This window comes from Nicotiana tomentosiformis, chromosome 11, assembly GCF_000390325.3.
Source record: "Nicotiana tomentosiformis chromosome 11, ASM39032v3, whole genome shotgun sequence".
In the NCBI taxonomy this organism is placed as follows: Eukaryota; Viridiplantae; Streptophyta; class Magnoliopsida; order Solanales; family Solanaceae; genus Nicotiana; species Nicotiana tomentosiformis.
The window spans coordinates 127482299-127506150 of record NC_090822.1 but is presented as its reverse complement, the minus strand read 5'-3'; the positions used below and the strand labels follow the sequence as shown (position 1 = coordinate 127506150).

At 36.2% G+C, this 23852-nt stretch overlaps 2 protein-coding genes across 16 annotated transcripts; both read left to right on the top strand.

Annotated features, from left to right (window-relative positions):
* Positions 1-398: 398 nt before the first annotated feature.
* On the top strand, positions 399-22746 carry LOC104090397 (uncharacterized). 8 transcript variants are annotated; one of them, XM_070188546.1, is made up of 22 exons: positions 412-547; positions 1363-1578; positions 3672-4305; positions 4554-4754; positions 5510-5614; positions 5714-5779; positions 16971-17132; positions 17746-17820; positions 17901-18052; positions 18693-18804; positions 18900-18969; positions 19059-19186; positions 19254-19310; positions 19721-19906; positions 20020-20112; positions 20198-20283; positions 20359-20425; positions 20507-20573; positions 20677-20813; positions 21253-21344; positions 21903-21969; positions 22421-22746. In XM_070188546.1, exons 3-22 carry the CDS (start codon positions 3682-3684, stop codon positions 22601-22603), a joined length of 2730 nt encoding a protein of 909 aa, XP_070044647.1. In that variant the 5' UTR covers positions 412-547; positions 1363-1578; positions 3672-3681; the 3' UTR covers positions 22604-22746. The 8 variants fall into 8 exon arrangements, with proteins under 8 accessions (XP_070044644.1, XP_070044647.1, XP_070044646.1 ...); XM_070188545.1 differs by having other exon boundaries at positions 1363-1666; XM_070188544.1 differs by having other exon boundaries at positions 1363-1672.
* On the top strand, positions 6956-12296 carry LOC104118790 (uncharacterized). 8 transcript variants are annotated; one of them, XR_011412220.1, is made up of 15 exons: positions 6956-6982; positions 7656-7767; positions 7861-7930; positions 8050-8148; positions 8265-8321; positions 8901-9086; positions 9199-9291; positions 9377-9462; positions 9984-10050; positions 10134-10200; positions 10304-10440; positions 10928-11019; positions 11376-11452; positions 11578-11644; positions 11906-12027. XR_011412220.1 is itself a non-coding variant. In XM_070188548.1 (14 exons), the coding sequence occupies exons 3-14, from the start codon at positions 7895-7897 to the stop codon at positions 12023-12025; spliced, it is 1107 nt and encodes a 368-aa protein (XP_070044649.1). In that variant the 5' UTR covers positions 6956-6982; positions 7656-7767; positions 7861-7894; the 3' UTR covers positions 12026-12296. The 8 variants fall into 8 exon arrangements, 4 of the variants coding, with proteins under 4 accessions (XP_070044649.1, XP_070044650.1, XP_070044651.1 ...); XR_011412219.1 differs by having other exon boundaries at positions 11376-11473; XM_070188548.1 differs by lacking the exon at positions 11376-11452 and having other exon boundaries at positions 11906-12296.
* Positions 22747-23852: the final 1106 nt, after the last annotated feature.

Here is a 23852-nt window from a genome sequence, read left to right as displayed (position 1 = left end):
ATTAACATCAATTGATGCTGTTCATTTCAAAGATTAAAGAATGAAAAATATTTTCGACATGAAATTAAGTTACTACAGATAAATTAGAACCAAAAATCAATGTGCATGTAAAGCTAAAATATGTAAGAGGTTAAATTATTGTGAATAAGACCAAACTGAACATAATGAGACAAGTAGATATATATATATGAATCATCAGGTAAGAACGCATAACAATATGTGAAGCTTCAACATTCAGAAAATGAAAGAGGATGAGAAAAAGATACGAAATTGTTTAAAAAGTGAATATAAATTAAAATTCTTTTAAAAAATGGGTATAAATTAAATGGGCGACCAAATATGGCATTCTGTGCAATTTTTACTATTTTCATAATTACCCCAACCCATTATAAATCCCACACAAAATAAAATCACTGATATTGAACCCACTGCAGAATCCCTCCCCCAACATCCTTCATCTCCTAATGAAACTCCAAATACAAATCCATCACCTCCACCCGAGATTCCCGTCGTTGTTACCAGCAGATTTGGGAAACTCCTGTATCAGGTATGTCTCTATCTCTTCCTACTCTATCTCCTCCTGACAATTCCCGCTATTCGAGTCCATCCCCGTCGCAATCATCTTCTGCCCCGACCTCTAAACTCTCTATAAATTTACCTCATACATCAACCAAATCCATCGAACCCAAAATCAACCAATTCGATGACCCCCCCCCCCCCACCTACCACCATTGTTCCTCCCGTTGAGCACCAAGCAGAACCACCCCTGCCGCACAATCCTTCCTCTCCCAAACGCATAGTTACTCGCTCACAGAATAACATTCAAAAACCAAAAAAGATTTTTGACTACTTCGCTCACTTGGAACCTACACTCGTACCCCACACTTTCAAACATGCCCAAAAACATCCGGAGTGGAGAGCAGCAATGAAAAATAAATTTGATGCTTTACTGAATAACTACACTTGGGAACTTGTTCCAAATGATCCCTCTAAGAATGTTGTTTCAGTTTTTATAGACGATAGACCTGTGTGGTCCGGCCTTTCCCGGACCCGCCCATAGCAGAAGCTTAGTGCACCGGACTGCCTTTTAGTTTGGAGCTAGAACTAGTAAATACCATTTCCTTTTGCCTTTGTTTTCCTATTCGAAGTTGAGCTGTGCTAGAGTGGAATTTGGAACAACCACATAGATCTGTTTGGGTGCTTCACTTAACATTGTCTTTTGTGTTCTTTTCCTTTGTCTCAAATGCCATTAAGATATTTTATTGATCTACCAACATTATACTCGTGATATTTTTGGCATTTTTATCAAAGTAACCTCTCTATATATGTAGCCATCCGTGATTGATAGTTGATTCTTCCTAGGTCCTTTGTGATGGACAGGATCTTGTTACAGAATAAACTGCAAAACGCATGATTAATCTTTTGAGGCATTTTCAGAAAACATTACCAGCAGCCACCTGGGCATCAGCATGTTGATTGCTATTGCCTCAGCAGGAGATGGAACTGGAATCCATTCTATCACCTAAAGAAGATGCTAACTTGTCATCAGTGCAGTGAAACCTAAAGTCCTGTGAACTTGTGCGAATCAATCATTTTGATGCTCGATTTTCTTATAAATATCATTCTCTTGGGGAGATCGGTCTTATGGAGCATGGTTTTTGCCAAAGTTCGGGTCTAGTCATTTTCTTTTATTGTTGTTTCTTAAATTACACTGATTACAATTTTTGTTTCTTTATTTCTGATATTTTTTCTGCCATTTGTTTCTATATCCGTTTTGCACCCCTCTATTATAAAACAGCATAATGTAGGAGGAAATTATCCTTTCATTGAGTCCTGTTAGAATAACAAGCTCCCTCTGGTTCAGGAGAATCCTTCTTTCATTGTTTTTGAATGGCTTACAAATAGTAAAATATAGATAAAAAGGTCGTATGCAAAAACTTAAAATGTGTTAAGGGAGTAAATAAATGTGCTATTTACATGTTGACAATTTCCTTTCTCACCCGTTTGACAAGAGGAAACAACAAAATAGCTAAAAGTGTTGAAGATGCAAGCAGCTTTGTGCTGAAATCCGTTAAAAGGCAGGCCAAGCGATCACTTATGACATTATTCCATCTTGTAATTTTTGAGGGACTTATATTTAAGAGCTTCGAGTTATAAAAACTCATCATCTTTTATGTCCCATTTCCCCCAACTGAAATGAGACCAATTCCACATTCCACAACTAATGTTGACTTTCCTTCTCAACTAGACCTCCGGGCAACTACTTTTTCTTTTTCTTTTATGTCAGATTTAAATCCAAAAGACCTTTCAAACGTATTATAGATCTTAAAGATCAAATAATTGAATAAAAGGAAATGTGAGCTACTGGAGAATATAAAATAAAACAACTTGCATGGAAAAATGTCAATGCCACATTAGATCATTGACATTCTTGTTCATTGCATTTTATTAGCTACTGCTGGTGGTTCATTAATGTTTAGATAAGTTGACTCGTTTGAACCCAATAATTTAGGCACCATATGTTTTTAAATAAATCAAGAAATTAAATTATCAAACTTGTTGCGCCAAAAATCCTAGAGGTCTTGCCCCCAGGGCCTAGCTCAAGTGGCAAAGGGTGGTGGATTTGTGTCTTAGGTCACAGGTTCAAGCCCCCACACCATGCAAAGCAAAGCCTGGTATTTAAGTGGAGAAGGGTAGAGGGGCGGGCCCATTATCCACCGAGTTTCGAAGGCTGCGGTTGGTCCAAAGGATCGGCCCCGGACGGATTTCTCGGTCATCAAAAAAAAAAAAAAAAAAATCCTAGAGGTCTTGTTTTCCTGAGTAATTTCTTCATTTTGATTTGGTCTATTTGTCCTTTCCTTTTCGTGTATCCGAAAGGATCAGTTGACTAACTAAGCCCATTTCATTACCTCCTACCAATGGAAATGGTGTAGACCATGTCGCCTTGCTTAAGTGCCTTAATAATTTTTGAAAAACAAGGAGAGTTGACCTTAGTCTGTATAATCTCGAAGGAGTCCTCCTTTTTGAAAATTATAGGCTCCAGTGCCTATACTTTTCACCTTTTCATATGGTATTGGTGGGAAACATCTTTTCTATATATTCATTTGATTTAATGTCAGGTAAACCACATTCTAACAACTCCATACTCCTCTCTCTCAAAATTCTGTAATGGATGTTCCATTCGAAACATTTATTTCTGAATACATGTGGAGTACCAAGGATCCTGACTCCCTAGCTATTAAGCTTTCTATCTTTATCTACTCTTCTGACATTGATTTTCGTGAAAATTGTGCTGTTTTCCTAAGGAAGTTGCTCACTGATGATGATGACTTGTCTACTTGGTGGAATCTAAGTGTTTCAACTCAATCCACCATCAAAGCTCTTCTACTTAAGCGTATATCTATTGAAGAATCAGAATCCATCCTCAAACACCTCGGTGACACTGTTTCGGGTCTAGCAGCTTCACTTCTCCCACGTAACAACTGGCCTGAACTATTGCCATTCTTGTACCAATGCCTTGATTCATCTTCATACAAGTTAATAGAGTCAGCTTCCTCTATATTTGGCCAACTAGCTAACGACCTAGGCGACACAGTAGTCCCTTGGGTAAAACATGTGCACTCACGGTTACTTAATACACTAAATGATGATACCCTCGATCTTGATTATAGGATTGCGGGCATGATTGCTGCGATCACCTTCATTCAATTTCAATGCGTATCAAATTCAAATCAAAAGGAGCGGTTTCAGGAGCTATTGCCAGCTCTATTGAGGAGGTTGACTGAAACATTGAGCAACAGTGATGAGGAGGTTGCAGCACACGACGTGCTGAAACTTTTCATGAAGTTTGCGAAGTATGAGCCTAGGTTCTTGAGGAGGCAGCTAATGGATGTGGTGTCTACCATGTTTGAGATAGCAGAGGATGAGAGTTTGAAAGAGGCGACGAGGCACTTGGCAACTGAATTTTTGTTAACTCTGGTTGAGACGAGAAAGAGGGCCCCAGGTATGATGAAGAGGCTGCCCTTGTTTACTAGCAGATGTTTTGCATTGTTATTGAAGTTATTACTAGATGTTAAGGATGACCCTGCTTGGCATAGTGTCGAGATCATGAAAGATGATACAGGGGAAACAAGTAACTTCAGATTTGGTAAAGAGTGTTTAGATCGGTTTTCTCGTGCATTAGGAGGTAAATTTATTGCTCATATTGCCATAGAGCAGCTATGCACTTACTTGGATGCCCTAGAGTGGGAGAAGCGCCATGCAACTATCTTTGCACTTGCTTTCATTGCTAAAGGTTGCTTAAAGGTACAACAATACATATCTTAGTTCTGTATTTATAATGGCTATAGTTTGATTATAACAGATATTATTTCAACTCATAGCGTTTAAGCTGTGGTTTTTGCTGGAAAACTTCTTAAACTTATAAGATAGTTTGCCCTCGTCCTATTAATTTACCAGAATACTTTACATTATGTTTTTGTTTAAAGTCATCTTATAGATTTTGTTTTCTCTTAGGCGATTACCTTGGAATCATGGCTTCTTTGCTATTACAGGTGATGATTAAGAATCTGGAGCAAGTGGTTGATATGGTTCTTAATTGTTTCGAAGATCCTCATCCTCGAGTCAGATGGGCTGCTTGTAGGGCAATTTCCCTATTGTTGATCGACTTCTGTCCAGATTTGCAAGAACAATATCATAACCTAATATACCCTGCGTTAACTGCAGCTATGGATGATTTTCATCCACAAGTGCAGGTCTGTCCTATGTGTTATGTACAATTTACGGATGCTGCAAGTTTTCACAAAGAACAATGTCAAACTAAAAATAGATTAGATTATCATTGATACATGAAACAACCTGCTAAAGTCTTTTTCCTAACTGCACCTTTACAAGGTGGTTGCATATACCATACAATTAAAATCTTTAACCTTGCCTAGGTTTAATATGCCTTCAATTTTAAAAGTTTGGTTTTTTGTCCACGGAGAGAATACTTGTGTAGTTTCTTTATCAGGCCACTCATCTTATTGCATTTGTTTGATTTCTTTATGTAATCATACTCTGAGAAGTCGCTTGGCTAGATATGGCTTCATTTGCTTAGTCATAACGCTTGTTCCCAATTGTTCCTCAGTAACTTGTGGTTTTGTTCTACCTGAGGCAAATTAAGGATGTATTGTGTAACATCCCTTCTGGAATTTTGCACAATTAGTATTAAAGTTTTATCTATCGGCATCAACAATGTGTTTCTGGAAAATTTTATTTTGACATTATTTTGGTTGCAATAAGAGCTCTCTTGCTGACTTTACAAGAACATTGAATGATTGTATTATATGAGATCATAGAGGAAGTAATTATGACTGAATGTCAGGGGATGAATCTAAAGTTTACCCTTCAAATATAGTTTGGAAAATTATCATAAGGCTAAAGATTTGATAGATGCGACGTTACTCCTCCATTCAGTTGCTGATGCCAACTAATTTGGTCTTTTTACTTTCTTTTGGCATTTCTATAGGCATCTTCCACTAGAGCTCTCTGCTTCTTCTATGTGCCCAGCAAGCCAGAAACTTCAATATCTTACCTAGATGGAATAGTTAGCAAACTGCTTGTACTTCTAAAGGTGCGAGAATATAAAGGCACCAAATTGTAAGTACTTCACTGCTGACAAGTGCAAGAGACTAATGATGTCTTTTTCGGCTTTTTATTGCTTGAAATACAGAATGACAAACCAATAGTCCAACAACAAGCATTAGCTGCATTAGCTAGTATATCTCATTCTGTTAAGGTATTAACTGGTGCATTTCTTTTTGACTCAGTTGTATTTCTACTGATATCATGAATCATGAAGATTAATATTTTATACGTCAACAGGAGCACTTCGGAACCTACTATGACACTGTTATGTCACACTTGAAAACTGTCCTGAGAGACACAGATCTGAAATCTAATCTCATTCTTCGACCGGCAATAGAGTGCATAAGCTCTGTTGCGATGGCTGTTGGCAAAGAGAAATTTAGGGGCGACGAAAAGCAGGTCTTCTACAAATTATGCCCCAGTATTGAACACGTATATTGATTCCATTGATTGAACACGTATATTGATGCCATTGATTGAACACTTATATTGATTCCATTGATTGAACACGTATATTGATGCCATTGATTGAGCATGTATAATGACGCCATACTAATGGGATACTGAACACATCTTTTTTGGTTCCATCTTGTCTCCGTGTGACCTATAGGTCGCGGGTTCAAGCCGTGAAAGCATCCACTAATGCTTACATTAGGATAGACTTCCTATATCACACTCCTTGGGGTGCGGCTCTTTTGCGGACCCTGCGTGAATGCGGGATGCCTTGTGCACCCGGCTGCCCTACTCATGGGATACTGAACACTTAATATTGATGCTATTGGTCGGGATTGCTTCGTTCTTGTTTTATTTGTTATGCTTTGTCATATGGCTTTACTGTAGTCAAACCATAGCATAGATTATTCTTGTTTGAGTTATTACATCTTTCAGCAATTATGTGCAACTAAATAATGTCAGGGATACCTTTCTGCCTCTCCTGGAATTCTTTTTCTTGTCTTGGCATGCGCTGGTGTGAGCTTATTTTCCTTTGGTCATTTCTCAACATAGAGCTTACTTTTTATTTATTTCCTTTCTGTTGTTGTCATTAAAGGCTATGGAAGTGCTTATGTCATTACAAGGATTACAAGCGAGAGGGGATGGTCCTCTTATTATTTACTTGCTAACAGTATGTGTTAATCACTTTATTTTAATATCAAAGTTTCTTTTTGGATTGGCCTTTCTTTATTTTCTTTATTTCATTGCAGGCATATACTAGAATTTGTCATTGCCTTGGACAGGATTTTCTTCCTTATATGAGTGCAGTCATGCCCTTTTTTATTCAATGTGCTCAACTTGAACCTGCTATGACCATCTCTACATAGTCGGACTGTGGAACTAATGAATTAGATGATAATAGGTAAGCTTTTATCATTGAGGTTTGACTTTTTCCAAGTTCATTTAGGTTTCTTTTCTTTTGGTTGAGTTATATAGATGAACTACGTCGTGTATAAACGGGCATCCAAAGGGTCTTATAAAGATCTGGGACTCCGTTCCACCTATTGCTTAAGGTTTTAAGCTGGATGCTCAAATTCTATCAAATAATATCAGAGTCGTATTCTCACAGTCGTGTATCTACATTAGTGATAAACATGATGCTAACCAATAGGTATTGAATTAGCTAACCGGTAGTATACAAGATGGAATCTCTCGGTGTATACTATTTGCATATGATTCTGCATTAACTGATGTGATGAAACTAGTAAGGATGTCGTCCAAAAGCTTGAACTACGGAGTAGCACTCTAGAGAGAAAGGATTTTATATATGATAAGTAATCCATCATCAAGCCTCTACTCACTATGTTCTACACATGCTGCTGACTCAAAGTCTGAGTTGGATTGCCAAATCCTAATTTCAAATTCTCCCGATGCACCTGTTTCTGCCTTACCCAACAACGATTAATTAAATAATCACTTCTTCTGAATATGATTAATATTTGGTTCTTTCTTTGGATTTATCAAGTAGTAAGACTTCTGGGAGAGGTGGTTATTATGGAGTATCTAGGATCTTACTTAAGCTTCGCATCTTGCAGTATAGATAAAGTCAAGAAACAAGATGTTCTACAGGTGAAAGCTAGAGGCTGTGCTATGCTATGCCTTTGTGCTGAAATATTAAAGGAAGACTTCTACCCATGGATTCCTCAGGTTGACATGAATGATCATCTGCATGTTTTTCTTTTTCTCGTGCTGTTGAGTGAAGTCAAATTAAACAAGTGACATCAATGGTGCATGAAACAGGCTGTCTCAATTTTTGTTCCGTTTCTGATATTCTATGCCCGCAATGATTTCAGGATATATGCGGTTAATGGTGAGAATTCTCGTGATTTCATATGGTTTCTTTGTTTTCATGTAAATTTTCCTGTTGCTGATGCAATTTTCTAATTTTTGCTGTCTAATCCATGTCCCTCCCTGTTGAGTTCTGCTAAGCTGGCTGTTGAGAAAGGGATTGCTCAAGGTGGAAGTGAGTCATATTTCACAAAGTTGTCAGACTATATAGTACTAGCTTTGGTAGAGGCTTTGCATAAGGTTGTCTTAACATCAGTATATGTTGTTTCTTTTCCTTTTTTTTCGGTTGGTAAATTTTTTAAGTTTGGTCGATTTGGATAAAGAGAAAGTGACACTTAATATGCTATCTCATGCAGGAGCCTATAACAGAAATTTGTGGAATCATGTTGTATGAATTGAATAATTGCCTTCAGGTAAGCAAGTTTTTTCCTATGATGGTGGTATATTTCTGTTTTAGTTTTTTATATTCCAATATGATCTAACTGTTGCCTATACATTCCCACACAATAAATAACTCCAATTTTTATGGTTATGTCGATATATGACTAAATATCTAAACAAGACTCTCGTCCAAACTCATATAAGTTACTATATTCTACTAAAGGTAAAAGAAAGCTTAGTACAACTCTTGTATAGATTCTTGTTATGTCTGTGAACACATGCAGAATTAATACCTACGGTTAAACCATAATAAATTGCTTAAAGTGGTGTTTGAATCAAATTTACGGCAGATAGCGTAATGACAAAAGTTCTCGTGATATGACTAGGTAAGACTAGTGAGTCTGGCAGAAAGATTATTAAATTTGTATTAGATGGACTCCATAGAAAAACCTTATTTCAGCACATCCCTGTTAAGTCAACTTATGAAAATTATTTTCAATATTTTCTTAGTAGTGTCAAAAGCAAGAGACAATAACAGTGACAGAATGCAAGTAAAAACGGCAAAAGAAGTATTTCTGTTATAATGATCCTTTTGTATTACATGTTTTCAGATATGTGAACCACTTCTCACTGAAAGTCAGGTTCGTAGCATCGTCAATGAGATAAAGCATGTCATTACAGAAAGTTCAAGCAGAAAAAATGAACTGACAGAGAGAGATAAAACAGAAGACTTTGATGCTGAGGAAGCTGAATTATTGAGTGCGGAAAGAAAACAAGAAGAAAAAGTTCTCAGCTATGTATGTTCTATATAAGAATAGACTTCAGACGTTAAGCACACGATGTTGTCTTTCTACAGCATCTCACTTTGACTCTACCATAATTCTCGAATCATACTATCTTTTTTATTAGGTTGGTAAAATATTGCGCACATTGATCAAAACTTTCAAGGCTTCTTTCTTGCCTTTCCTTGACGAGTTGTCACCATATTTATTACCTATATGGGTAAGTTATAACCAATATCATCTTAAGACTCTTGGTTGTTTATATTTTATTGCTTCCCACATTCAATTTTTCTTGCTTTTTGAAGGCCAAGGAGAATACAACTAACGAGAGATGTATATCTATTCTCATCTTTGATGCTCTTGTGGAGGAGTGCCCTGAAGCAGCTCTAAAGTAGGTCTATATATATATATATATATATATTTTGAAATGGTAAGGTATTATAGATATAAAAAAATCAGCACTAAGAGAGTGCTGTGGTTACATCCCAGAAAATAACAAAAAAAAGAAAAAGAAAACCTTGTGTGTCTCTCAGTGGCGGATCCAGGATTTTGTGCAAGCGGGTTCAATCTTAGAAGTACATAACTTTAGTCGTAAAATAGTAGTTGTCAAGTGGGTTCAACTAAAATATTTATACAAAATTTATGTAGCTTTAATCCTAATTTATACGTATACACAATATTATTTTTTGATGAAGCGGGTTCAGTTGAACCCGCTTGCCACCACGTGCGTCCGCCACTGGTGTCTATACAAAAGACTATGAATTCTAGCAGGGTTTCACTATCATCTATCCAATCCTGTTTACACCAAAAAGATATCAACAAAATGCAGTCTGATAAAGTAGGTCTATATATTTGTATTGTTTTTTCTTAAATGGGTTACCAAAATTGACAATTGTGTCATGTGAAAATTAGGTACTACGATGCATGTCTTCCTTTAGTTTTGGAAGCAAGCAATGACGAAGACCCAAATGTTAGACAGGTTTGTACATCTTAGTGGTTGCAAAAGTTTTCAGTCAACCATTTGCTATTTGTGCTTAGTGCTTTCATTGATGTTTTGTTCAGACTGCACTTTATGGACTTGGCCTTTGGGCGGAATATGGTTCGTCTTTTTTCAAACCTTTTGTTGGAGGTATGATATTGTTGAATGTGATATCGAGATCCTTTTCATCATGGAGAAGGGAATAAGAAGTGATATGTTTGTTGTGTTTACTTAATCTTTTGACCTGAACCAGAGGCTCTTTCAAGGATCTATGTAGTCCTTACGCATCTAAATGCTCGTGAACCTGAAAATGAAAGTGCATATGATAATGCTGTCTCTACCCTTGGTAAGATATATCAGTTTCATGGTGAAAGTATCGACTCAGCCCAGGTATATGTCCTTTTTTTTGGTTATGCATTCTTATCTTTTATTCTCTTGTTTTTATGTTGTTCTCCTAACTCTTAGATACCCCCAACTAAATCCTTCTACTAGAAATCACATGCGAAAAAGGAAGATATCACGTATTTTTTTGCATACATGTATTCTGAGATTCTTTCTCCTTTTTCAGATGATACATTTTATACAGATTTCTCAAATTTTTTGTCCTTCCAACTTATTTAATTAAACTATAGTTGAAGGTGTTTCAGTCAGTTGAAAAGGAACGTTAGAGACTTTCATATGTTAAGGAAATTAACTGCAAATATTTGCTTCATGTGATTAGTGTGTTGTTTGTTAATACCTTTTGATAAGGTTTTGTTTCATTATGAATGTGCTAATCCATTAAATTTTGGTAAAACATAATATTCTGGTCTGTGTAGACGAAATGATGCTCCTCCAATGTAATTTCCCACAAATTTTATTCCAACTCATTTGGTAGGTTATTCCAGCTTGGTTGAATTGCTTGCCTATAAAAGCTGCCTTGGTTGAAGCCAAACTTGTTCACGAACAGTTATGTTCAATGGTCGAAAGGTACTGGATTCTTTTGGTCTAGTTTTATCCTCATTTACTCTTACTTTACTATTTCAAGTCTTGGTTTTGTTACCTCAGCAATATTGGACAATTGCTTTTTGTGGTTGTTTTTCATTACTTTATAGTATTCCTGCATCAATATGATTTATCAAACTTCTTTACCTTGTTGTATAACCAAAAATGAGAACATTACAAATGGCAACATATGAGTAGAAACGTCTTCCCCAGATAAACTTGTTTGTTTGCCAGACAGAATGTTTGAAGTAGCATATTAATAGTGTAGTAACTAGTTCAAGTTAAGGATAGTGCAGCTGCAATAGTTTTGATATACTCTGGTATAACAAAAATTTCAATAGGTGGGTGAAATCATTTAATACAGGTGATAATTGGCTTCTCTGATGCCGCGATCCAACTTGACAAAAGCATCTTGCTGGTAGTTGTTACTGTGTTTTCAGTAAGCAAATTAAACATTAACATGAAGTTTTTAAACTCTAATATGTGTCTCATGTATTAACGCCTTTTTAGTCTTCTGATGTTAACCCATTTTCTCACTTGCAGGTCAGACAGAGAACTTCTAGGTCCCAACTATCAATACCTTACAAAAGTTGTTTCAGTTTTTGCAGAGGTCAGTTTGAAATCAAACTATTAGATGCTAGATTGAGCTGTTCATTTTTGATAGATATAAAGATTTTGCAACTGTGATTCTTTTACTTATTATTTGTAAGCAAAGTATTAAAACCTTATGAAATTTTTATCAAAGTAACCTCTATATATATGTAGCCATCCGTGATTGAAAGTAGATTCTTCCTAGGTCCTATGTGATGGAGAGGATCTTGTTACAGAAGAAACTGCAAAACGCATGATTAATCTTTTGAGGAATTTTCAGAAAACATTACCAGCAGCCACCTGGGCATCAGCATGTTCATTGCTATTACCTCAGCAGGAGATGGAGTTGGAATCCATTCTATCACTTAAGGAAGATGCTAACTTGTCACCAGTACAATGAAACCTAAAGTCCTGTGAACTTGTGGGAATCAATCATTTTGATGCTTGATTCTCTCACAAATATCATTCTCTTATGGAGAAAGGTGTTTGCCAAAGTTAGGGTCTAGTCATTTTCTTTTATTGTTTCTTAAATTACATTGATTACAGTTTTTGTTTCTTTATTTCTGATATTTTTGCTGCCATTTGTTTCTATATCCGTTTTGCACCCCTCTATTGTAAAACAACATAATGTAGTACTACAACAACACAATAAACTCAGTAAATTTTCACAAGTGGGGTCTGGGGATAAGATGTACGCAGCCTTAGCTATTTCCGATAGACCCTCGCTGGACAACGGATGAAAGAAGAGAAGAAACAAAAACAAAAATGTGGTGGCCACAAGTAGGAATAAAACAGCATAATGTAGGAGGAAATTATCCTTTCATTGAGTCATGTTAGGAGCTCACTCTGGTTTAGGAGAATCCTTCTTTCATTGTCTTTGAATGACTTACAAATAGTAAAATGTAGATAAAAAGGTCGTATGCAAAAACTTAAAATTTGTTAAGGGAGTAAATAAATGTGCTATTATACATGTTGACAATTTCCTTCCCCAACCGTTCGACAAGAGGAAACAACAAAATAGCTAAAAGTGTTGAAGATGCAAGCAGCTTTGTGCTGAAATCCGTTAAAAGGCAAGCCAAGCGATCACTTATGACATTATTCCATCTTGTAATTTTTGAGGGACTTATATTTAAGAGCTTCGAGTTATAAAAACTCATCATCTTTTATTTCCCATTTCAATGCGACCAATTCCACATCCCACAACTAATGTTGGCTTTTCTTCTCAACTAGACCTCCGGGCAATTACTACTTTTTCTTTTTCTTTTATGTATTTAAATCAAGAAGACCTTTCAAACATCTTATAGATCTTAAAGATCAAATAATTGAATTAAAGGAAATGAGAACTACTGTAGGATATAAAATAAAACAACTTGCATGGAAAAATGTCAATGCCACATTAGATCATTGACATTCTTGTTCATTGCATTTTATTAGCTGGCGGTGGTGGTTCAGTTATGTTTAGCAAAGTTGACTAGTTTGAGCCCATTGATTTAGGCACCATACGTTTTTGAATAAATCAAGAAATAAAATTAGCAAACTTGTTGCCCTAATCCTAGAAGTCTTGTTTTCCTGAGTTATTTCTTCATTTTGATTTGGCCTTTTTGTCCTTTCCTTTTCGTGTATCCGAAAGGATCAGTTGACTAACTAAGCCCATTTCATTACCTCCTACCAATGGAAATGGTGTTCACCATGTTGCCTTGCTTAAGTGCCTTAATAATTTTTGAAAAACAAGGAGAGTTGACCTTAGTATGTATGATCTGGAAGGTGAAAAGCGGAGGTGTAAATGAATATTTAAAAACCGATCGAACCGTATCGTACCGAATCGATTTTTAGGATTCTTTTAATAAAATCGTAAATTTTTATATAAATCTATAGCAGTGCCGATAATTAGTGTATGTTTTTAATGAAAATATACTGAACCGTACCGAATGAACTTACATGTGAAAAATATATTTATATGTTAAGTTTAAAAGTAATAAAGCATTAAATTTTTTCTTGGGCTTTGAAATTATGAAAACAGTTACAAGCCAACAAGTAATTAAACTCAAAATCCTAATTCCCAAATCTATTATGCTATTCATATTGAAACTAAATTATTTCCAGTATATTCACTAGCAAGATACAAGGTATTGTAGCGATTATGAATAGCAAACTATAGTGTATTGAATATATTTCCTTTCATATGATTTAAAACTACGTATATTATTGCATTCCACTTTTATTAGTGACTTTTACATGGCATTTAAAAAAATACCGAAAATTAATCGAACCGTACCGCTACCGAAGAGAAATTGACATGATTGAGACGGTTTTGAAAAGTGTAATTTTGGTTATATACAAGAGAATAACCAAAAAATTGGTATGGTTATATGACATTTAAAAGAATACCGAAAATTAACCGAAACGTACCGATACCGAAAAAAAATCAATATGATTGGGGCAGTTTTGAAAAGTCTAATTTTGATCATACATACGGGAATAATCATTAGTATTAGTATGTTATAAATTTTATAAAATAATCTGTCAAGCGGAAGAGGCACTTTCACCTTTTCATATGGTATTGGGTGGGAAACATCTTTTCTATATATTCATTTGATTTAATGTCGGATAAACCGCATTCTAACAACTCCATACTCCTCCTCCTCTCTCTCAAAATACAGTAATGGATGTTCCATTCGAAACATTTATTTCTGAATACATGTGGAGCACCAAGGATCCTGACTCCCTTGCTATTAAGCTTTCAATCTTTATCTACTCTTCTGACATCGATTTCCGTGAAAAGTGTGCTGTTTTCCTAAGGAAGTTACTCACTGATGATAATGACTTGACAACTTGGTGGAATCTAAGTGTTTCAACTCAATCCACCATCAAAGCTATTCTCCTTAAGCGTATCTCAATTGAAGAATCAGAATCCATCCTCAAACACCTCGGCGACACTGTTTCGGGTCTAGCAGCTTCACTTCTCCCACGTAACAACTGGCCTGAACTATTGCCATTCTTGTACCAATGCCTTGATTCATCTTCATACAAGTTAATAGAGTCGGCTTACTCTATATTAGGGCAACTAGCTCACGACCTAGGCGATACAGTAGTCCCTTGGGTAAAACATGTGCACTTACGGTTACTTAATACACTAAATGATGATACCCTCGATCTTGATTATAGGATTGCGGGCATGACTGCTGCGATCACCTTCATTCAATTTCAATGCGTATTAAATTCAAATCAAAAGGAGCGGTTTCAGGAGCTATTGCCAGCTCTACTGAGGAGGTTGACTGATACATTGAGCAATAGTGATGAGGAGGTCGCAGCACACGACGTGCTGAAACTTTTCATGAAGTTTGCGAAGGATGAGCCTAGGTTCTTGAGGAGGCAGCTAATGGATGTGGTGTCTACCATGTTCGAGATAGCAGAGGACGAGTGTTTGAAAGAGGGGACGAGGCACTTGGCAGTTGAATTTTTGATAACTCTGGTTGAGACGAGAAAGAGGGCCCCAGGTATGATGAAGAGGCTGCCCTTGTTTATTAGCAGATGTTTTGCATTGTTATTGAAGTTATTACTAGATGTTAAGGATGACCCTGCTTGGCATAGTGTCCAGTTCATGAAAGATGATACAGGGGAAACACGTAACTTCAGTTTTGGTAAAGAGTGTTTAGATCGGTTTTCTCGTGCATTAGGAGGTAAATCTATTGCTCATATTGCCATAGAGCAGCTATGCACTTACTTGGATGCCCCGGAGTGGGAGAAGCGCCATGCAGCTATCTTTGCACTTGATTTCATTGCTAAAGGTTGCTCAAAGGTACAGCAATATATGATCTTAGTTGTGTATTTAATGGCTATGCTTTGATTATAACGGATATTATTTCAACTCGTACCATTTAAGCTGTGGTTTTTGCTGGAAAACTGCTTAACTTTATAAGATATTTGCCCGCGTCCTATTAATTTACCTGAATACTTTACATTATGTTTATCGTTTAAATTCATCTCTTTGACTTTGTTTTCTCTTAGGCGATTACCTTGGAATCATGGCTTCTTTTCTATTACAGGTGATGATTAAGAATCTGGAGCAAGTGGTTGATATGGTTCTTAATTGTTTCGAAGATCCTCATCCTCGAGTCAGATGGGCTGCTTGTAGGGCAATTTCCTCATTGTTGATTGACTTCTGTCCAGATATGCAAGAACGATATCATAACCAAATAATCCCTGCATTAACTGCAGCTATGGATGATTTTCATCCACAAGTGCAGGTCTGTCCTATGTGTTATGTACAATTTAAGGATGTTGCAAGTATTTCCAAAGAACAATGTCAAACTAAAAATAGATTAGATTATCATTGATACATGAAACAACCAGCAAAAGTCTTTTTCCTAACTGCACCCTTACAAGGGGGTTGCATATACCATACAATTAAAAATTTGGTTTTTTGTCCACAGAGAGAATACTTGACTATGAATCCTACAGCTGTCGGAGTTGGCTCTTTATCGGGCCACTCATCTTATTCTGCTTTGATTTCTTTATGTAATATTTGACATACTTTGAGAAGTCGCTTGGCTATATAGGCTTCATTTGCTTAGTCAAAACGCTTGTTCCCAATTGTTCCTCAGTAACTTGTGGTTTTCTGCTACATGAGGCAAATTAAGGATGTATTGTGTAACATCCCTTCTGGAATTTTGCACAATTAGTATTAAAGTTTTATCTTACTTGTTGGCTTCAACAGTGTGTTTCTGGAAAATTTTATTTTGACATTGTTTTGGTTGCAATAAGAGCTCTCTTGCTGACTTACAAGAACATTGAATGATTGTAATATATGAGATCATAGAGGAAGTAATTGTGACTGAATGTCAGGGGATGAATCTAAAGTTTACCCTTCAAATAAAGTTTGGAAAAAAATCAGAAGGCTAAAGATTTAATAGATGCGACGTTACTCCTCCATTCAGTTGCTGATGCCAACTAATTTGGTCTTTTTACTTTCTTTTGGCATTTCTATAGGCATCTTCCACTAGAGCTCTCTGCTTCTTCTGTGTGCTCGGCAAGCCAGAAACTTCTATATCTTACCTAGATGGAATAGTTAGCAAACTGCTTGTACTTCTACAGGTGCGCGAATATAGAGGCACCAAATTGTAGGTACTTCACTGCTGACAAGTGCAAGAGACTAATGATGTCTTTTTCGGCTTTTTGTTTCTTGAAACGCAGAATGACAAACCAATAGTCCAACAACAAGCATTAACTGCATTAGCTAGTATATCTCATTCTGTTAAGGTATTGACTGGTGCATTTCTTTTTGACTCAGTTATATTTCTACTGATATTATGAATCATGAAGATTAATATTTTATACGTCAACAGGAGCACTTCGGAACCTACTATGACACTGTTATGTCACACTTGAAAACTGTCCTGAGGAACACAGATCTGAAATCTAATCCCATTCTTCGACCTGCAGTAGAGTGCATAGGCTCTATTGCGATGGCTGTTGGCAAAGAGAAATTTAGGGGAGACGAAAAGCAGGTCTTCTACCAATTATGCCCCAGTAGTGAACACGTATATTGATGCCATTGATTGAACACGTATATTGATTCCATTGATTGAACATGTATATTAATGCCATTGATTGAACACGTATATTGACGCCATACTAATAGGATACTGCACATCTTCTTTGGTTCCATCTTGTCTCCGTGTGACCTAGCTATAGGTCATGGATTCGAGCTATGAAAGCAGCCACTAATGCTTGTATTAGGGTAGGCTGTATATCACACCCCTTGGGGTGCGCCCCTTCCTCAGACCCTGCGTGAACACGGGATGCCCTACTCATGGGATAATGAACACGTATATTGATGCTATTGGTCGGGATTGGTTCGTTGTTGTTTTATTTGTTATGCTTTGTCAGATGGCTTTACTGTAGTCAAACCGCAGTATAGATTACTCTTATTTGAGTTATTACATCTTTCAGTAATTATGTACAACTAAATAATGTCAGGGATACCTTTCTGCCTGTCCTGGAATATTCTTTTTCTTGTCTTTGTCTTGGCATGCGCTGGTGTGAGCTTATTTTCCTTTGGTCATTTCTCAACATAGAGCTTACTTTTTATTAATTTCCTTTCTGTTGTTGTCATTAAAGGTTATGGAAGTGCTTATGTCATTACAAGGATTACAAGCGATAGGGGACGGTCCTCTTATTGTTTACTTGCTAATAGTATGTGTTAAATCACTTTATTTTAATATTAAAATTCTTTTTTTGATTGGCCTCTCTTTATTTTCTTTATTTCATTGCAGGCATATACTGGAATTTGTCATTGCCTTGGACAGGATTTTCTTCCTTATATGAGTGCAGTCATGCCCTTTTTTGTTCAATGTGCTCAACTTGAACCTGCTATGATCATCTCTACGCAGTCGGACTATGGAACTAATGAATTAGATGATAATAGGTAAGTTTTTATCGTTGAGGTTTGACTTTTTCCAAGTTCGTTTAGGTTTCTTTCTTTTGGTTGAGTTATATAGATGAACTACGTCGTGTATAAACGGGCATCCAAAGGGTCTTATAAAGATCTGGGACTCCGTTCCACCTATTGCTTAAGGTTTTAAGTTGGATGCTCAGATTCTTTCAAATAATATCAGAGCCGTATTCTCACAGTCATGATGCTAACCACTAGGTATTGGATTAGCTAACCGGTAGTATACAAGATGGAATCTCTCGGTGTATACTATTGGCATATGATTCTGCATTAACTGATGAAACTAGTAAGGATGCCGGCCAAAAGCTTGAACTACGGAGTAGCACAGTAGAGAGAAAGGGTTTCATGATAAGTAATCCATCATCAAGCCTCTACTCACTATGTTCTGCACATGCTGCTGACTCAAAGTCTGAGTTGGATTGCCAAATCCTAATTTCAAATTCTTCCAATGCACCTGTTTCTGCCTTACCCAACAACGGTTAATTAAATAATCACTTCTTCTGAATATGATTAATATTTGGTTCTTTCTTTGGATTTATCAAGTAGTAAGACTTCTGGTAGAGGTGGTTATTTTGGAGTACCTAGGAATTTACTTAAGCTTCGCATTTTGCAGTATAGAGAAACTCAAGAAACGAGATGTTCTACAGGTGAAAGCTAGAGGCTGTGCTATGCTATGCCTTTGTGCTGAAATATTAAAGGAAGACTTCTACCCATGGATTTCTCAGGTTGACATGAATGATCACCTGCATGTTTTTCTTTTTCTCATGTGCTGTTGAGTGAAGTCAAATTAAACAAGTGACATCAATGGTGCATGAAGCAGGCTGTCTCAATTTTTGTTCCGCTTCTGATATTCTATACCCGCAATGATGTCAGGATATATGCTGTTAATGGTGAGAATTCTCGTGATTTCATATGGTTTTTTTGTTTTCATGTAAATTTTCCTGTTGCTGAAGCAATTTTCTAATTTTTGCTGTCTAAGCCATGTCACTCCTGTTGAGTTCTGCTAAGCTAGCTGTTGAGAAAGGGATTGCTCAAGGTGGAAGTGAGTCATATTTCACAAAGTTGTCAGACTATATAGTACTGGCTTTGGTAGAGGCTTTGCATGAGGTAAAGTTTTTAAGTTTGATCGATTTGGATAAAGAGAAAGTGACACTTAATATGCTATCTCACGCAGGAGCCTATGACAGAAATATGTGCAATCATGTTGTATGAATTGGATAATTGCCTGCAGGTTGGTAATGTTTAACACGGTTTCTTTATTGTTGATCCAAGTTAGCAGTCTTTTCCTATGATGGTGGTATATTTCTGTTTTAACTTTTTATATTCCAGTATGATCTAACTGTTGCCTATTAAAGTGGTGTTTAAATCAAATTTACGACAGATAGCGTAATCACAAAAGTTCTCTTGACATGACTAGGTAAGACTAGTGAGTCTGACAGAAAGATTATTAAATTTGTACTAGATGGACTCCATAGAAAAACCTTCTTTCAGCAAATCCCTGTTAAGTCAACTTATGCAAATTATTTTCAATGTTTTCTTAGTAGTGTCAAAGCAAGGGACAACAACAGTGGCAGAGTGCAAGTTAAAATAGCAAAAGAAGTATTTCTGTTATAATGATCCTTTTGCAGTACATGTTTCCAGATATGTGGACCACTTGTCACTGAAAGTCAGGTTCGTAGCATCGTCAATGAGATAAAGCATGTCATTACAGAAAGTTCAAGCAGAAAAAATGAACTGAGAGAGAGAGAGAAAACAGAAGACTTTGATGCTGAGGAAGCTGAATTATTGAGTGCGGAAAGAAAACAAGAAGAAGAAGTTCTCAGCTATGTATGTTTTATATAAGAATAGACTTCAGACATTAAGCACACAATGTTGTCTTTCTACAAGCATCTCACTTTGAATCTACCATAATTCTCAAATCATACTATCTTTTTTATTAGGTAGGTGAAATATTACGCACATTGATCAAAGCTTTCAAGACTTCTTTCTTGCCTTTCCTTGACGAGTTGTCGCCATATTTATTACCTATGTGGGTAAGTTATAACCAATACCATCTTAACACTCTTCGTTGTTTATATCTTATTGCTTCCCACATTCAATTTTTCTTGCTTTTTGAAGGCCAAGGATAATACAACTAACGAGAGACGTATATCTATTCTCATCTTTGATTCTCTTGTGGAGGAGTGCCCTGAAGCAGCTCTAAAGTAGGTCTATATATTTGTATTGGGTTTTTCTTAAATGGGTTCCCAAAATTGACAATTGCGTCATGTGAAAATTAGGTACTATGATGTATGTCTTCCTTTAGTTTTGGAAGCAAGCAATGACGAAGACCCAAATGTTAGACAGGTTTGTACATCTTACTGGTTGCAAAAGTTCAGTCAACCATTTGCTATTTGTGCTTAGTGCTTTCATTGATGTTTTGTTCAGACTGCTCTGTATGGACTTGGCCTTTGGGCGGAATATGGTCCGTCTTTTTTCAAACCTTTTGTTGGAGGTATGATATTGTTGAATGTGATATCGAGATCCTTTTCATCATGGAGAAGGGAATAAGAAGTGATATGTTTGTTGTGTTTACTTAATCTTTTGACCTGAACCAGAGGCTCTTTCAAGGATCTATGTTGTCCTTACGCATCTCAATGCTCGTGAACCTGAAAATGAAAGTGCATATGATAATGCTGTCTCTACACTTGGTAAGATATATCAGTTTCATGGTGAAAGTATCGACTCAGCCCAGGTATATGTCCTTTTTTTTGGTTATGCATTCTTATCTTTTATTCTCTTGTTTTTATGTTGTTCTCCTAACTCTTAGATACCCCCAACTAATTCCTTCTACTAGTAACCACATGCGAAAAAGGAAGATATCACGTATTTTTTTGCATACATGTATTCTTAGATTCTTTCTCCTTTCTCAGATGATACATTCGTATACAGATTTCTCAAATTTTTTGTCCTTCCAACCTATTTAATTAAACTATAGTTGAAGGTGTTTCAGTCAGTAGAAAAGGAACTGTAGACACTTTCAAATGTTAAGAAAATTGACGGCAAATATACTTCATGTGATTAGTACGACGGTGTGTGTTGTTTGTTAATACCTTTGGATAAGGTTTTGTTTCATTGTGAATGTGCTCATCCATTAAATTTGGTAAAACATAATATTCCAACTCATTTGGTAGGTTATTCCAGCTTGGTTGAATTGCCTGCCTATAAAAGCTGATTTGGTTGAAGCCAAACTTGTTCACGAACAGTTATGTTCAGTGGTCGAAAGGTACTGGATTCTTTTGGTCTAGTTTTATCCTCATTTACTCTTACTTTACTATTTCAAGTCTTGGTTTTGTTACCTCAGCAATATTGGTCAATTGCTTTTTGTGGTTGTTTTTCATTACTTTATAGTATTCCTGCATCAATATGATTTATCAAACTTCTTTACCTTGTTGTATAACCAAAAATGAGAACATTACAAATGGCAACATATGAGTAGAAACGTCTTCCCCAGATAAACTTGTTTGTTTGCCAGACAAAATGTTTGAAGTAGCATATTAATAGTGTAGTAACTAGTTCAAGTTAAAGATAGTGCAGCCGCAATAGTTTTGATATGCTCTGGTATAAGAAAAATTTCAATAGGTGGGTGAAACCATTTAATACAGATGATAATTGACTTCTCTGATGCCGCGATCCAACTTGACAAAAGCATCTTGCTGGTAGTTGTTACTGTGTTTTCAGTAAGCAAATTAAACATTAACATGAAGTTTTTAAACTCTAATATGTTTCTCATGTATTAACGCCTTTTTAGTCTTCTAATGTTAACCAATTTTCTCACTTGCAGGTCAGACAGAGAACTTCTAGGTCCCAACTATCAATACCTTACAAAAGTTGTTTCAGTTTTTGCAGAGGTCAGTTTGAAATCAAACTATTAGATGCTAGATTGAGTTGTTCATTTTTGATAGATATAGAGATTTTGCAACTGTGATTCTTTTACTTATTATTTGTAAGCAAAGTATTAAAAACTTGTGAGATTTGAAGAATTACATTTGTCTGTATTTATGTTTGTTCCCTGTTTTCAAAGTATCAATTCAACTAACAGTTATCTAGCTGACAATATCTGACAAAACATAAGGTAAGAGCTAATTTATTAAAGTAGAGTAAAAACAAGTCCAATTATGTAGCAATAACACTGTTCCAGGATCTAAAGTTAAATAACATCCTCATGTTTCTTTCCCCTTTGCTTTTAATTTTGTATAGATAGTTGATTGATATGTGGATATGACTGTCTCATTATATTGTTGAATGTAGCCTTTTATGTATATGTAAACATTTGGTAATTAACTGTTACTTCTTCTGTAGGTTCTATGTTCTGAAAAGGATCTTGCTACCAAAGAAACTGCAAATCGCATGATTAATGTATTAAGGCATCTTCAACAAACACTACCCCCAACCACTATGGAATCAACATGGTCATATCTTTTGCCTCAACAGGAGATGGAATTGAAATCCATTCTATTAGTTGAAGAAGATGCTATCTTTTAACCAATTCAATGAACTTACTACTCCTGAAAATTTTTGTTAGATCATAACATTTTGACGGTCAATATTCCTCCACTGTAATTTTCCCCATTGATGTTTTATACGTCAATACCACACAAGAGGAGGGTGATTTGTGTGGTGTCCAATTTTTCGCGTGCACAGATTATAGAAGGACCTGGTTCTTCTATGTGTTCTAACTACTACTGTTGCGGAATAATAAGTACAGAAAATAAAGAACACAGAGGTTTTTACGTGAAAAATAACTGGCTCAAAAGGTGAAAAAATCACGACCTACTTCCCAGTAGGATTTTTTCAAACTCTCCACTAAATCACTGAGCCAAAAACTGTATTTACAAAACACTTTTGTAAACCTAGGATTAACTCTAATCCCGTTGTGGCAACCAGCATCTAACTGCTGCGACAACTTCAAGTTAATTCTAACTTGAATACTCTGAGTACCTATTACAATTGCCTCTAGATAAAGCTGAAAGGTAAAATATGAAAACACCTACTACAATTGAACTAGATTAAAAGACAGACACTTGGAGCTGGTTCTTCTATCTGGTTCATGTAGCTTCAGGTTCGTACACTTGAATCACACATGAACTGCTTGCAAAATGCCTTGCTATTTTACTCTCAATTCACGTTTAACTTCTGCTTTTGTGCGTTACCTGTAGAATGAGAACTTCCTGCGATTTATAAAGTTAGTAGAGTAGAAAACAACTAGAGTTCTAATGCTACTCTTCCTTGGTGGAAGAGTTCTAGTTGATCTCAACCTCTAACTCCTCCCTTATCTTGGATAATGTTTTCGTTGAGTAAGGAGACCTTCTCCTTAACAATTATGCAATCTTTTCGATTAGGAGATATCTATTATTATGCTTGATTTCGTTTATCTCCTGTATGTGCATCTCATGTGCTTTGAATCTGCCCGTGTCTATGCCTACCAGTGATGGACCTGATTCATCCCTGAGTTCCTTTGTCAATCTTCAAAACTATCCTTTACTTGGGCCAACAAATTTCCCCTTTTTGATGATGACAAACTCTGTGCTTCCATAAGCTTAGGTCCTGTTTCAACTTAGCTCAACATCAACACAATGTTAGAAATATTTTTGCTTTTTATCACTTATCATCAAGGACCAGGTTCATTAGGTTATAAACATCAATGTTCAAAGTGTAAAGCACAACCCTTTCCCCCCCTTTTGGCATCATCGAAAAGTTGCATAAAAAATGTGAGATAACCAGATTTTAAAAC

What these genes read in the sequence shown, in the direction of transcription:
- LOC104118790 (XM_070188547.1), top strand. Translation starts at nt 7,895, where the DNA reads ATGCCCGCAATGATTTCAGGATATATGCGGTTAATG. An exon ending in AAAGTATCGACTCAGCCCAG is followed by an intron (nt 10,441 to 10,927) that starts GTATATGTCCTT and finishes CTCATTTGGTAG; the next exon opens with GTTATTCCAGCTTGGTTGAA. An exon ending in TTGTTTCAGTTTTTGCAGAG is followed by an intron (nt 11,645 to 11,830) that starts GTCAGTTTGAAA and finishes GATTCTTCCTAG; the next exon opens with GTCCTATGTGATGGAGAGGA.
- LOC104090397 (XM_070188540.1), top strand. Translation starts at nt 3,169, where the DNA reads ATGGATGTTCCATTCGAAACATTTATTTCTGAATACATGTGGAGTACC. An exon ending in TTGCTAAAGGTTGCTTAAAG is followed by an intron (nt 4,306 to 4,553) that starts GTACAACAATAC and finishes TTGCTATTACAG; the next exon opens with GTGATGATTAAGAATCTGGA. An exon ending in AAGACCCAAATGTTAGACAG is followed by an intron (nt 20,426 to 20,506) that starts GTTTGTACATCT and finishes TGTTTTGTTCAG; the next exon opens with ACTGCTCTGTATGGACTTGG.